At 35.6% G+C, this 16,222-nt stretch overlaps 1 protein-coding gene across 1 annotated transcript in view; it reads right to left on the reverse strand.

Annotated features, from left to right (window-relative positions):
• The window catches only part of LOC149802584 (DNA-dependent protein kinase catalytic subunit-like), a 407,613-nt gene that overhangs the window by 301,220 nt on the left and 90,171 nt on the right, over positions 1-16,222 (reverse strand). Inside the window, exon 21 of the mRNA XM_089951857.1 lies at positions 4,053-4,209. Within this exon, the coding sequence (XP_089807983.1) occupies positions 4,053-4,209 (157 nt within the window). The remainder of the gene's footprint in view (positions 1-4,052; positions 4,210-16,222) is intronic.

Here is a 16,222-nt window from a genome sequence, read left to right on the forward strand (position 1 = left end):
AATTAGACTGGCATCTCTTCCTCCTTGCAAAGATCTACCAAGTCTTTAGAGTAGCGATAGAGTGTGGAGGGCATTCTGAAGTAGGCAACACCTTGCAAATGTCCTCGATGGTGGCTTAAAAGCTAAGCTTCAATCTGTTCCATGGTTGGATCTGAGTATGATGTGAAGGATGGTGGATTGGAAGGAGTTTTGTTGCACTCACTGTGTCAAGGCCCAATCTTGGTTAACTTGCAGCTCTGTAGAAGACATACAAGGTGGGATGAAGATTCACTTCCATCCCTATGAAAAACTTCACTAGGACTTCTTTCTGGACAAGCAGTAAACAGAAGTCCGGCACTGCCAGCTGGTTTGCCCAGCAAATGGTTGGTCTGGAAGTTGATGGTATAGAAGATGGTCCAGCTATCACCAGTACGGGCTGCTCCAAGGACCTGGCTGGATGGACAGATTTCTCACTGAAATCTCCATCATTGAAAGGGCATGTTACTGATGGTACAGTTAGACAGACCTGTCACCAAGACCCTATAAATCATAGTTGGCTGGACTGATTCACTGAAAAGGTCCCTATGTTGGAAGAGCATAACGGGTTAAATTCTGGCGATGATGTGGTTTTAATATTTACTGGATCCAATTTATCTGGTACAAACTCCATGTGTCCTGATTTACAGGCATACATGTCAACCCCCAGCAAGAGATATAAGCATAATTACTGCTATTATAAGTGGCAAAAAAAGCATAATGGGCATAAAAAGTGTAATCTATATATTACATGCCAGAATTACAGCACATATAAAAAAGATACATTTTTACAACTAACCTGGTTCTGCAACTGGTCAAAATTCTTGTCATAAAGTGAAAAATTCATATGGATTAGAACCAGAATACAACACAAAATATACTGAAAATTACTTATATTTAGCACTTCAACTAGTCTACACGTGTAACTTTCGCTGAATGATTGTGAACTGGAATTCTGCAATGATCACAGACAGGTGTTCAGTGCGATATATTACATCACTCTCATATTCTTCTTTGAAAGTTTGAAAAGCATTGTTGATTTGTCTCTTTGTCTGATCTGACATCTTTAAGTTTGAAAAGATGCATGTGCTCTAATATTTCAGTCATATAACATCCACAACTCACACCATAAAGCACTGCACATAACAACTGGTGCCCTTTTCTTTAAAAACACAGACTGGTTCACTGTTATCAATAAGATGAATCTGTTAGGCAAAGTTCACTTTTGAAGAAACACGTTTTCTTCTAAATGGGTCATATACAGTTGTTATAAATAGCAAATAAGAAAATACTCTTACACTATTCTTATGCAGCAGTCACTTTTTAAAGAATATTATCAAATTTATGAGTGGAATTATAGAGATGATCGTAAAATGGCAAAAACAATTTTTTATTGCTTTATAATTTTTTAAAACTTTTTGATGTAGCAAACAAACATAATCCATAAGCAGTCTCACGTAAAACAATTTGGTGAGAAAATGCATATGATATGCCAAAAGCATTATGATTGGCATGTATGCTTATAGGCCTGGAGACAATGCTCAGACATGAAATTGGGAAACACTTCCATAATGAGTCACAAATTGCAAGCAACAAACTAGTTGGCTGGGCCACCTTCACAAAAGGTCTCCATTGCTGGACAGTCAATGACAGCTGAATGGCGATGGCTTTTTGGCTGGTAATCGTGCTGAGGTATAAAGAGGAGGATCTAGTTGATCCAGTATGAACCCCATGTGCCCTGACTTACAGACCCTAAGGCCATGCATGGAAATGTGGGAGGGTTGCCTAAAATTGGGGAGTTGGGTTAACATTACCATTCTACATTGAGTTACATCCCAATCACAAAGCTGTCTATTCAAGTTGGTGTGACCAGGTTACACACTTTGCTTATCAAGTTAATCCCTGTACATCATCTTTGAATGAAGCCAATGACTATTGTCTCTGAGTAAATGGTTGTGTTTCTGGATGAAATAATTGTTTCTTTTTATTCATTAATTGTTAGATATGCAACGCAGATGTATAGATTTTTCATATTTTCCCACAGCCCAGTCAAAACCATCTTGACGTTCAATATTACGATTGAGCACTACTAATTTTAACACTTAGAACCTTAATAACAATGCACAAACCTTCAACTAAAAAGACACAAATTTTAAGGCTGGAGAAAATAATTATTGTAACTTAAAGAAGTAAAAAAGAGGAGACCACTCGCAAAAAAAGTAGTTTAAACGTCAGTAAAACAAATTTAGGTTATAAAGGAAAAGGAGTAATTCAGAAACGATTTCATATGCTAAAATATGTGATCTTCAAATGTAAACGTGATTTCATGTTTAATGATAAAAGTATATCTTTAATGCTATATAATTTAGTTTTTAGCAAGAACTATTAACAAAGAATAGAATATATGTAAAGTGATTGTGGTTATTTTTCTTGAAATTGTTCTGAAACTGGACCTTGGAAACTGGTCTTTTTGTACAAATCTGCTATGAGAGACCACCTGTCTTGAGAGACGGCTTTTTGTTGGCAGAAGGGGAGGTATCTCATAACAGGTTTTACTGTATATGTGTGTGTGTGTGTGTGTGTGTGTGTGTATGTATATATATATATACATATACCACCTGTAGAATAATCCTCAATATATCCAAAAATGATAAAATCCTCAATACAATGGATGAAAAGTAGCAGAAATTTCCAATGGATTTTCGTAATCAAAGAGAATGATGTTCTCCCTTCAGCAAAGCTTAAATCTGATGGCAAGGGGAGGTAATGAATAAAAATTATTTCCCTTTGTCTAAATAATATAGACAGATAAGATAGTCTTTGGAAGGGCTAGATTTGGGAGGTAGTAGGGATTATATTTCTAACATTAATGTGATTGGGAAATGTATTCAAAGGAGAAATGTAGGAAATTAAAGGAAAAATACTTGATCTGGTTAAATGTTTTACTTCAGGACATGTTTGGAAATCATAACTACTCGTAAGCATCAAAAGGCACCTCTGAAACTTGCTTGACATGTATAACAAGTATCATTGAACCGTTTGAGAGTTATGCTCTGGGAAACAAAATACTTAGAGACTGCAGAGACACAGACATAGCAATAACTAGATCTTCTCATACTACATAAATGAAGTATCAAAAGTTACACTGTACATGTATGGAAAACTTAGCAACAAAATCTATCCTATTCTTAAACTTTTGTCTTCATTTCTGCCACTGTGATGTATGGTTCATTGCTTCCAAGAACCATAACTCTTGACTCCAGGTTGATACACATCTATAATGCTTACTGTTCTTATCTAGACTACACAGTAGCAGCACACCAGCTTTGTACCACTGTGGTCCCAGACTCACTTGTGAAGAGTGACATTTGCAAGTGATATTAACCTTTTGCAGAATTCTTAGCATTAATACACTATATTGACAACCTGATGTCAGCCACCATGCCATAAAAAATATTTGATATTAGATGTTGCAGTTTTGTAACCTGAAGCCAAAGGCTTTTAAAAACCATCATTTATCATGTACTAAATATTTCATTTCTTAATTTCTTTTTCTCAATGTATGACTGATACATTACTGGAAGGTAATGAAGAAAAAGCAAAGGTAAATCCATGGTTGATTCCCATAGCTTTGGGTAACATTATTTGCCAAATGACCAATGAAATTGTTTCATTTTAGTATTCCTAGGTAATGTAGCCCAGCAACTGTTCCTACTTAAGTTAAATTGGTACTGTATCATTCAGTGGCTGAGTTTCAACCAATGGGAAAAGTTTCTACATCTTTGAAGTATAATAAAAGTTGTTGAACTTATTGTTTGATCAATGAAAATGGTGTTCAAGGAAAAAATAGGATGATACTGGTAAAGTCACTTATTTTTAATTATATCAGGGGAGAAAATTCAGAATAATCTTAGTGTTCTGTGTCAACCAGTCCATTTAAAATCTGATGGGTGATGGCATCTTTGAAAAAGTGCTTCCTGCACACCATTCATTATTTCTGTACAGCTCTAAATATAATCCAATCCAACTATCCCTACCCTTGTCAGAGGCTTTAAGGTAGCTGTCTAAGCAGGGCAGAATATCTGCATAATACAGCTGTATCACCTCAGCAGACAATGAGTTGGACCAGTACTCCATGGCATCCAAAGCAACTAAAGCTAGGGGCAGATAACTTATTCCAAGGCTCAAGGTCACCTGACAAAAAACAAACATTCCAACATCAACATGCATATTATTTTAAGTTATGTTATTTTACAATGATTACACCATTCCTTCATTTCCTGATTTTCAGTACTCTTAACTCCAGGTCATGTCTGATACTGTTCACCTGGTTAGTTAACATATATGTATGTGAATACAAATTCAAACATGTTTTGAAACTGTAGCGAGGGAAAAAAGATTAGAGCACATAGTTACCTAGTGTGTATTCATTGTTGGTGTAGTCATTTATCTTCTTTCCCAGACCATATATATATATATATATATATATATATATATATATATATATATATATATATATATATATATATATATATATATATATATGATCACCTTCTAAGGGTAAAACGAACAAGTAAATTATACAACCACAACTGTCCCCTTGATATCTCCTTGTCCTTGGGAACAAAGTCTTGATCATACCTTGCAAACTGTTCATGGCCCTATCATTAAAGTATATACACCTAGCTGCCATTACAAGGAAAGTTAAACTGTGCAGTAAGTATGCAATGCTGTGTCTGACCTTCAACAAAATTAAAACATTTAACAAATCAACAGAATTCTTGAAGAAAAATATATCTTTTTGCTTAATTTTTAAAAGCTGTTAGCTCCTTAACAAGCTGATAATTGTAAATCTAATAATTACTGAACTATCAACAATAAAGGTATTAAGCCTTCTTTGTGTTTGTTGTTCAATCCAGGATAAACAATAGCCAACAAATATTTGTTCCAACACCATACAATGCAGAAGTCTAAGGAGTTTTTCAACCAAACTTAAAAATCAATGTCTTTACCCACTATAAACAAATATCCCACCAATGCCTGCTCATCAACTAGCAAAAACACCTAATGAAACAAGTGCATCACTCAAACTGTCAGAAGTAGTTAAGTAGATAGCACATCCCCCATCTCCTAATTCTTTTTAATTTTTGAGTCAGAAATTGAGACAGTTGCTCCAAATCACTCTTATACACAACCCAATATTGTAACATATCAGGGGTCAAGACCAAATAAAATAGATGGACAGCTCAAGCATTTTTCAGTTAGTAGATCTCTCCCATGTATTGTAGTGTCAAGAAATGGTGCATTCACCACAAAAGTTCTTATTAAGATTATAATAGTACAAAACAAACATACAAATAGTCAATGCAGTTTATTACCATAGTATCATTTATTTTCGTTGCGCTCAATTTTCATGGTTTTTAATAAAAAAGGCATTTTTGTGGGTACTTCAATTCATGGTTTTGCTTGTCAAAATTAGCATATTAGTATTTAATTTCACGGTTTAACCTCAACAAATACCCAAAAAAAGAATACAAAAGAATAAAACTATGCCGACACAAACAGCGGTCACTTTAATGTTTAAAACAATACTACCACCTGTATGAGCACAAATTAAAGACCTGGCAAGTTCAATACTTACACCATGTTTTCAACCAAGTGAATAACATCAGCTGAAGCAGACACAGCCAACAACACTAAAACAATACTTCCATCTCTATGAGCACAAATAAAACACCTGTCAAGATTAATCACTTTTGCCATGTTTTTGTTTGAGTGCTTAACATCAAAGGAAGCCAACGCAGCCAATCAATTATTAAAGTACATATGAATGATCTCTTACTTAAACCATTGTCCATCAAGTTGCACCACTGGTACTGACGATCATGACATTAACACAGTGGTTGAAAAGTGGTAAAATTCAACATAGATCCCCCCGCTGAATGGATAGATTGCAGCTCACGCAACAATGAGTGAAAGATCAGACCTAATTATCAGTGGTTTTGAGAAAGCTGGACTTGTTTAATTCAGCAATTTGGGGATTATTTACCTGAGAAGCATTTGTGAGTACCATGAGACTTGATAGACACGATGTTGATACAGTGGCTTTGTCCAAAAGTATGTGAAGTCTGAGCTTTAATACTTTGCTGTAATTAGTGTATGTACACAGTGTCTCATTAATAATAGTGTTTCAAGAAATAGTTATAGTATCTTACAGGATTGTTGTTCTTTTGGATTAAAAATGCATGGATAAAATGTTATGTGCTTTCAGAAGGATTTAAATGTTTCAACAACAGTTGTACTGGAATAAAGAATTTTTTTAAATAAGTATTAAACTTAATTTTCATGTACTGTTATTCTGTATTATTTTTTCTTTCATTTTCAGTATTTCTATTGTTTGAATACCTTATGCTTTTTCTCTATTTTCTCTCTGTAATTACTTACCTCACATATCGATTTAAGGCAGTGAGTGTAAAATTAGGGCTATCGGATACCTTACTGAATGTGTGCATTGAAACAATATAAAATGATTTATAATTCTTGTTTCAAAAGGTTAAAATAAAAAATAAAATAAACACATGTGTAAGCTATCATTTAATTACCAGATTAGAGTATTGTCCTTGATTTATCAAATACTAGTAGCTGTGTTAAACTCTTAGAATGAAACACTGTAAGAAAATGGGGTGCGGGGCATCATATCATCCTACGTGGCTCATTTTTCATTGGGGATTTAAATTCGTGGTTCGGGGCAACAACTAAAAACAAAAAAAATTAGTCCCCCACAAAAATTAACGATACTATTGTATTTGACTTTCACACTTATGTGTTTCTTCACAAAATTCAGTGTTCAAAATGGTGAAATATAATATCTGCAAATGATAAGTATAACAACTGTTGGATAAAGCATGTTGAAATGAAAACAATGGTATCAGTGGTAAACTGCATGTGAAAATCAGCATAAATGTTCAATTCATCATAATTCACATATTCTCTAATTCAAATAATCCCAATTCCCAAACTAATCTTGCACAGAAAATTAAGTTTAAATAGTTCTCAAAATTTGTTCACATGATGTATCAAAGTGGTAATGACTGTATGTGTCAAATCAAGGTTTAGAACCAGACCTGGGTTGGTGTTTTAGAGTCCAATGGTAAATATGTTAGGGACACAGTCTGGAACCAGATGTCAATGTGATGTGTGCATTGGATGAGCATAGTTTGTCACTGTTTAGCATCACAGTCTGGAACCGGATGTCAATAGTGTGTCGCATGGGTTGGATGCAACAATGTGTGTCGTTTTGTAACAAAAAAGTGTTGGTTTGGGTATATTATTTTGACATCCAAATGACACAAAAACCACAAAATGGATGGAAATTTGTGATTTCAAAATGATACATGTAACTGAGTAGGAAATTTGATAATGCCAATCGCAATACTAAAGCAGTGTGTCTCTACGACAAAGATTATACTGGAAAATTACCCATGAAACAGAGTCTTCAGTCAGTGGTCAGCAATGCGTGTGAAGACACTCGGTCAGAATTAATAACTGCCATATGAATATAGGCCTAATATACTTCTAATAATTTAACGTGTCTGAAGTAAAAAGTCTACCTTGCTTTAATGTTTGAAGAAATTATCAGTTGAGATCAAAATAGAGAGATATATTTTTTGTTTGATTGTTTGTTTGGTCTTTAGACCTTCACTGGAACCCAGCAGAACCACAACTGACAGAACAGTGGATCTCACCCCTATTTATAGGTTTGGGAACACACTCGGGAAATTTACAACACAGTTTTCATGAATATTGCTAAATATGGAAAATTCGAAAAGATATGAACCTGAGTGCCTCCTAGTGGAAAGCTGAACAGCCAATACACACAGTAGTAACAATGGTGCCCAATTTCAAATGGCGAAAATAGCAAATATTTCACAATAAATTATAAATGATTCAACATCAAAGCAATTATTTCACAATAAATTATAAATGATTCAACATCAAAACAGAACAATTTCATCACAACGGTGAAGAAAAATTATGAAATTACATGAGTATTACCTTAATCCTGGTGTTATGTGATGTGATTTGGATTTTTAACGTAGCTTTAACAATTTTTCAGTCATATCGCTACGATGTCTGCAATGTAGCAGTTTACAGTGATGTCTAGCACTGGGGCATCATGTCGCAAACATGTAGCATGATGTCCCACCCAGTCACATTATCCTGACACCAGGCCAACCAGTCCTAACACTAACCTCTTAATGCTGAGCACCAAGCAAGGCAGCTGTTAGTACCATTTTTATAAGTCTTTTGTATGACTTGGATAAGGATCAAACCCACAACCTCCTGCATCCGAGGCAGATGCTCTAACCACTAGACCACCGAAGCGGTCCCTTAATCCTGGAGAAAAAAGGATAAAATTGCCTATTTCTCTCTCAGAATAGAAGGTAAGTAAAAACAGTTTACAATGCTATTATGTACACAGTGGGCTTAAAAATCTTTATCCAGATGATGAATATTTAAACAAATCATTTTTATATGATTTACATATTGTATAAAATGACATTTCTTTTGTACAAGAGTCTAGAACTGTTACTACAGTTACTATTGTTTACATTGGAAACAGAGGTACAAGCTTTCCAAAATGAGGGGAATTTAAACAATAAAAGGTGATCATGTATTACCTCCATCGATAATGAATTATGCAAATGCACTTTATAAGAATATAAGTTGATAGGTAGTCAGGTTTGTTTCAATATAATAGTAAAGTTACATGCATATAGCTTCTGCTGCTGTGGACCACTGACTGGAACAGAACCATTCAAGTTGTAAGGGTGATGGGATTTTCTGTTGTAATCAAACATACTACTACCCGTTTTTCCTCTATTGTAGTGCAAAGTCTACGTTATAAATAAAACTTCAATTATTGCTGGCTTTATTTTTGTTATTTTTTTCCTCTGTCTTTTAGAGAATGGCTCAACAGTTTGTATGAAGATTTACTCACGAAATATACTATTAATATCCATACTAGATTCAGGTAATTATACACAACTGTTCACTTGTTAATCTAAAGTACATTACAGGGTCAAAACCTTTGACCTCCTGTACAAATTTCCTGCTTTTCTTTTCCCAAGAATCCGAATATTCTTATTTATTCTTCTGTACTGACTATTAAAACTTCTTAAGAGGCTTCATTTCCCTTTTGTCTTGAATATGTATCACTTGTTGGATGCCATTCTGAGAAAATTCTACAAGCAACAGCTTGATCATGAAGATGTCTTGCATGAAAAAATATGTGCAGTTTTAAGCATCTGAGGTACTCCTGTAAAGTTAGTTTGGTTTCCTGACCAACTCCACTAAATCTAATATGAAACCCAGATCCTTATCAAACACAGGCAAGCCAATATCCATATTTTGCCACAACAATCATATTTCCATAATTTTTGCTTTTATTCCTCAAGTCCATATTTTTAAGGGTCATTTTCGTCAGACTTACGGTCAAATCAAAAGGGTTGGTAAGTCTGATATTTATGTGCCAATGAATGTTTTTTTTCTGCCTCCAAACATTAATATTAAACATGTAATAACTATTTAAGTAATCCTTGCTTGTTTAATATGCAACAAGCTGTTAACTCTCAAGAAAGTCTTAAGTTTTGCATCACCTTTCCGCATTTTGTATAGCTTGGATACACGTGCACTGTTTTCCTCAGTTAAATGACTTGTTTGCCTGTAGCATGAAACAGTACATAGCATGATGGCATTATATGGTTCCCGATCATCATGCTATAGCAGGATGTCACTTTATCAAGGATTAACCTCTCCTAATGTGAAGGCAGCACAACTGAAGACTATGTGCAGCCTCTGTAGGGTCCTGCATTTGGTTACAGATGCTTCCCAATAAGGTCACTTTAAGCACACAATATTCTGCTCATTTTACCCCAATGATGGGCAACCTGGCAGTTTCTCTTATATGTGACCACCAAAACTGACCACTAAATCAAAATACAGATACTAACAAAAAGCCTGATTTGCATTGTTTATGTATGTATCATTTGTAACAGTATCTTGAGATTCAATGAATCTATTTAAACTTCCAAACACCATATAAACTCAAAGGAAAATCTATCATCATAACACAAATATGTTCACAAGTTTCCAAAGTAAATCCAGGGAAAACTATTGGGTTATGCCCAGGAATGAGATTGTGCTGTCATGAATGGGATGTGGCAACCACCTGGGCCAGACATGATTCAACTCTCTTTTTTGCAAAGCCAAATCCCATAAAAAAAAGCTAGAGAGAGCAGACTGGATATGTCAGCCAACTGACTCCACCATGTCTCAAACTGAAACATACTGTTCAAAGGGAAGGCTCTTAAAAATCATGCATAATTCATCAGCCAAGATCATAATGAGGCATACATGACCCTGCTATACTATGATCTTCCTGGGTATAACTGTTATGAGACAGAAGATATCATAGACCCAGGATCTACCAGATTGTATAGATGCAATCATGACTATTTTGCTTTGTCTTGATCTCATCTTCTGATCTATTTTTAGTATGAAGACGACTGAGGCAAAAAGGTGTCAACAGTCCAGGATATTGAGACTGGGAATTGAGAATAACTTGCAGTTTGTTATTCCACCAGGTCGTTTTTAGGTGATAGCATCAGTCAGTCCCACTGTGCACAAACTCTACGAAAGTTGGATTGAGAGGCTACTACATATAAACCAGTTGGCCTCTCTTTGATAGTGGCAGACATGTACAACTTGATCTTGGGCACTGGTTACATAGTGACTATTAAGGCCATGCCATGATGTAAATGTAACTGGATAAAGTCAAGTCATGGGCCAAATGATGCATGGGCAGGGATTCTAAACCTGTCCAGGATATTTAAGACTTGTACAGTATTGGGCACACCAACAGAGGAAGTGTCCTACCAAATCGCAGAACTCCAGTGATTTCATCCCTCTATGCTTTAAGAGGTAAAGCTATCCCACATAACCTGGTAGTCAGGATCTGTAATTGCTGACCAAATTATGTTTCAAAGTATGTTGTAAGAACATTTTGTATGGAACTAAAACAAATATATAAAATATATTAATATACTGAACAGTGGTATAGCAGGAACCATAAAATTTTCTTTGATACTGGTGTTTGAACAGGGAATAAAGCTATTACTAAGTTTCACCTCGTCTTCTTTTAACCAGGGTTCCTGCACCAAACTGATTACTTTCCAGAAGTTTTCAAGGAGATTTTAAGGAGAAAATTACAAATTTCACAATCATTCTTAAAGTCTGATACTTTGATTAAAGACACACTAATGAAGTATGACATGTGCAAATATCTCTTAGTTACCAGAATCAACCATGGCTACTAATGTAATAGGATGATGATTACAAAATTGTTCACTGCAAAGTTGCAGTGGAAAAATAACATATTTTCTCTAGCAAAACGTTTAGTTTGGCTTTTTAATATCAAATTCCAGTTCATTTTATGACAAAAAAGTAATTTGCAAGGTTTCCAGGATATTTTCATTGAATTCAAATTCCAGTTGGAGACCAGGACATCCTTAAAATCAGGAGGGTACAGGAACCCTGTTCAACCCATACCATTATACATTTGTATGATTTTAGCAATGAAGCATATAGCAATACCATGTTATATGTGGAATCACATTATAGCTAAGTGCATTACAGCAAGGAGAGCAATAGTTCACCATGATGGGAGGTGTAGAGAATAACCTTCAGTTCCATGAGTCTGATGTGAAGAGTTTTCTCCTGTACCATTCACATACAGCTGACTGTTTAGAAACATGGAAGTAAGTGTGCCCTCAACAATATGGCATCTGCACAGATTATAACTTCTAGCTTGGGAGCTTCCAAAGGTATTCCCTCACCTAGCCACTCTCTATATTGCCATGGAAATAGAAGGTAGCACATTTCGGTCAAGATAATAATCTGGTTATCAAAATTCCTCAGACCAGGAGTTACTGTGCCAGAAGGGCCATCTGAAGAAGATGCATGTAATGGTGGCCAAGATAAAACAAGCTGAATGCTGCACAGAGGAGACCAAGGAGCTGAGCAAATAACTTCCCAAAATGTGTGTACAGACAGAAGATGTTGATGTGTTTGGATAGAAAACAAACCTGGCTAAAATGGGTTAAAAGCTCCATTCTTAGATTAATCAAATGTTGAGGGTAAAAGGTCCAACGCTTCCCCCATTGACAACTCATCATACATTGCAAAGGAGGGAGAGAAGGTTGCCCACAGCCTGAAAAAAACTAGACCAATCATCCTTGCAGAATACTGTCCAGGTATGCTGTCACTGTAGAGGAAGATGGATGTGCTGCAATCTAATGGCTGTGGCCAAATGATAGTGCACCAAATTGGTCCTCTTACTTGTGATACCTGAAGCATAGGAATTTGCTTTATATCAGCAAGTCATTACCCTCACCACCACCACCGAGAGCCTGCTTAAAAACAGTCACCAACAAGTTCACCTGGGAGAAAAAACTGTTGCTGCCAAGGTGTATTCCTGCAGTCCTTCTGTCGACAATGCTCCCTTCGCTGGTACAACCCCTGATGCGGTCAAAATGATAGAGGGGCTGGCAATTAGAGCTGAAGTGGCAACTCCTATGCCACCTGCTTTCTTATCTCGTTCGATTGAGTGAAGAAGCTCTCAAAGGTGAGTCTTGTCTTATTAAATAAAGATTGCAGGAAGTTGTTTGGGCATTCACCATTATATGCTAAGTCATCCTATTGACTACTTTGGCTATCTGGCATACCAATTCCCAAGCATGGTTGCTCCTTGCCTTCTCAACTTGACGAAAGCTACTGTATATACATGCGTATAAACCTGTTCATGTATAAGACAACCCCCTAAAATGAATAGGTATAAACACTAAAAAGCGCATAACCAACACATAAGCTGATCCGCAAGTCCAAGATGACATCACAAGATACATGCGGTAAATTCTACATGCATTTATTTAGGCAAATTTATATTAGCAAAAATTACACGTATACCTCTCTTGGGGTTGGCATGTATGATTCTTACAAAGAAATGATATAAATTTCTTTGAAAAGTCAAGAAATGTATTTAATTTTCTGTTTTCTTATTGTTTTTGCCCATTCAGATTTGTGCATAACTTGATCGGACGATGACATGAATCGAGTATTTGCTTGTTGCTTTAACACTACCTTTCCATTTTGACTCGATTGTTTATGTGTTATTGCATTAGACTTTTTATATCAGTGCACCACTAATTATGCTGCGCTGAATAAAGTACATTCTGCTGAATGAAGTACATACCTTAGATTCAAATTATGGGCACCACTGCACTAAACTTTGATGACATCTCCAAAATAGAATAATGAAGTTTCAGAAATAATGCTTCGAACATTATGCTAATACCATAAAAACTGAGTTGCAGTTTGCATTGATTTAAGTGACCTTAGACCTCATTTTACAAAACTACGATAATCATGCTAATATTACGGAGTGAAAGGCAGTTAAACGTCAAAGTACTGGTATAGTTGCCTGTCAAAATTCCCTCTTAACCCAAGCCAGTTTCAGGGCCTGTATTGCTGTCGGAAAACAAAAGAAAAATCTGCAAAATATAAACAAATGAGACTCTGAAACATCCAGCTTTCCACTGCAGGGAAAATAAGGATTTTGTTCAGCAAAAATAAAAAGTAAAATAGATTGATGATGATCTTACTTGATCTATATTCATAATTTTAGTCTTTATTATTATCATTCTTTCATGAACACGTAAAAGTGATGCTGGTCCATACCTGTCAACTCTCCTGGTGGGAGAAAATACTCCCGATTTTGGGGGTTGTTGCACACCTAACTTCAGATTTCCTATTATCTCACAATTTTTGCAGATAAAGAACAATTATTAAAATTTTCTTCAGTGAACAAAATGTTAACTTAAAACATTATTCAAGTCAATTTATGAATGTTTCTGACCTTACAACAATACTAAAATCAGAAAATAAACCACAACAAACAATAAACCACAACAAAAAATTGTCAGCAATTAGTTTCAAATCCAAGAATGATCACTGTGATGCTGTAGCATCTCCACATGAGTGAACACCTGGCATTACTGTACCATATATACAAACCTTAATTACCATCATTAAATTAAAAGAATGAATGGAGAAACAGAGCATTATTTGCCAATCAGTTGCTGATGCCTACATACACACACTGTTGAACATGGATTCTTTGGAGTAAGAAAGAAAGGCAGTCCTTTTCACAAGATAACTGCAATCATAAGGATTAACTGCTAATTAGTCACACTGGCTTTCTTGCTTGTTTACTTAAGACTAACCTTTAGCTATTGTGTAGTTTGGCCACAGCTTACCAGAATATGAAAAGAGGGTACATCCTGGGAGAAAACAAGGAGTGTCACAGGGAGAAATGGTGTGTCCTTTGATGAAAATTTCACGAATATTGGACTCAGAAGATCGGTCAATCTTTAGTGAAAATGGGGCTTAAAAAATACAACAAAAAACCTCCCAATTTTAGGTCCAAATCTCCCTATGTTTCCATTCAATCTCCCAACATGGCTTTTGAAAAGCTGACAGGTAAGCTGGTCAATGCCGTGCACAACTTAATGCGTGTACCTTTTCATTAAGATTACCTCAATTTGCAGGATTGCTTATATCACTGAAAAAGATTAACTCGTGCGTGCATGGATCAATGTAACTGAAAACAGGTATTACCGACTAGTTGAAGTGTTATCTGGAATAACGAGATTTGGACAAAACAATGAATAAAACAAAATTTGCATCTAATATCTTCAGGAATAAACAAGGATTAATGTGATGCTAGGCATGATTTGCACTGTGTAAGTACTGTACATTATAGTACAGCCTGGTCTTCCGTGTAAAATCGAACTGGCCCATGAAATATGAAGTATTTATTTACCTTTATTTAATTTAATGTAAAATAATAACAAAAACAATCATAGCAGTTTTTTACAGTTTAGTAAGTGTTGGGGCACCAAGAATGCATTTTTTTTACATGCATAAATGTCTTAGGGCAAAGAAATATTATTTTTTCATGTCCCAAGATTTACAGCCATTATGGCAGTCAAGTAAAAAAATCTTAAAAACTTTCAAGTTTAGAACCTAGCCTGCAGATAAACCGACCCATCTTCTTCCAGGCCTTTATTTTTTCCGAAATTATTTGGCTTATATGCAAGTATATACAGTAGTAATGACAAGTCAGGTAGGGAGGAAACAGAGACAAGATTCCTTCCCGTCTCTGATTTGTAGTGAAACACCTGTCTGTCCACCTTACAGTGAAAAGGGGCAGACATATTAATGGCAGTTATGTCCTTATCAAGACTAGGTACATCTGCATGGTACACATCAATATGTGATCTATATAACTGAGACAAGAAACTGCAGGCAATTGACTCACCATCCAAAAATGGTCGTCAAATTACTAATTGTCAAGAATCTTATCCAAAAGGCACCTAGTAGTTTTGTCAATCTTTGCTGATTGTGGTAGAATTCAGAAATTATTAACTACCAGCATTGTGGTAGAATACAGAAAGTATTAACTACCAGCGGAAGTGGGCAAAACTCACTATATTTTTATATTATTACTGCCTTGAAACTGAATTATATATGCACCATAGTCAGATCAGAGTTTTCATACAAGTCTTGGTCATAGACACTGAGTTGTCATCTTGCATGGTGTAGCAAATGCCTATAGGGCAGATGTCTCAAACTTGAACCACTACCAGGACCACATGAAGAATAGTACATTGGCCTGAGGTCTGCATCACTGAAACCTTTTCATAAAGCGAAAGTGGCTTTTATAAAATGTAGCCAGTTCAAATGTTGGAAATAAGAACAAAACAATGTAGCAATAAAATTTTATCAAAACTGGATGTGAATAATGTGCATTATTAATTATTTAATAAATTATGGGTGTTGCTTCAGGCCACAGGGAATAACTGCAGGGGCTGTATGTTGACCTGCGTGTTTGAAACCCCTGCTATAGGGTATCCTAACAAATACTATATCCAGCACTGATCATGGTCTGGCTGAGAGATTCTGGTCTGGAACTGCCAGACAGGTGTCACAAGTCATGTGACTACTCTGCTATATCATGCTGATGAGATATGGTCAGTCCAGCTAGATAGGGTTGGTCAGCTGATTGTAACTTCCTATCACTTGAAAT

The sequence above is a fragment of the Sinohyriopsis cumingii genome, chromosome 3, assembly GCF_028554795.1.
Source record: "Sinohyriopsis cumingii isolate HCF-2022 chromosome 3, ASM2855479v2, whole genome shotgun sequence".
NCBI classification, from domain to species: Eukaryota; Metazoa; Mollusca; class Bivalvia; order Unionida; family Unionidae; genus Sinohyriopsis; species Sinohyriopsis cumingii.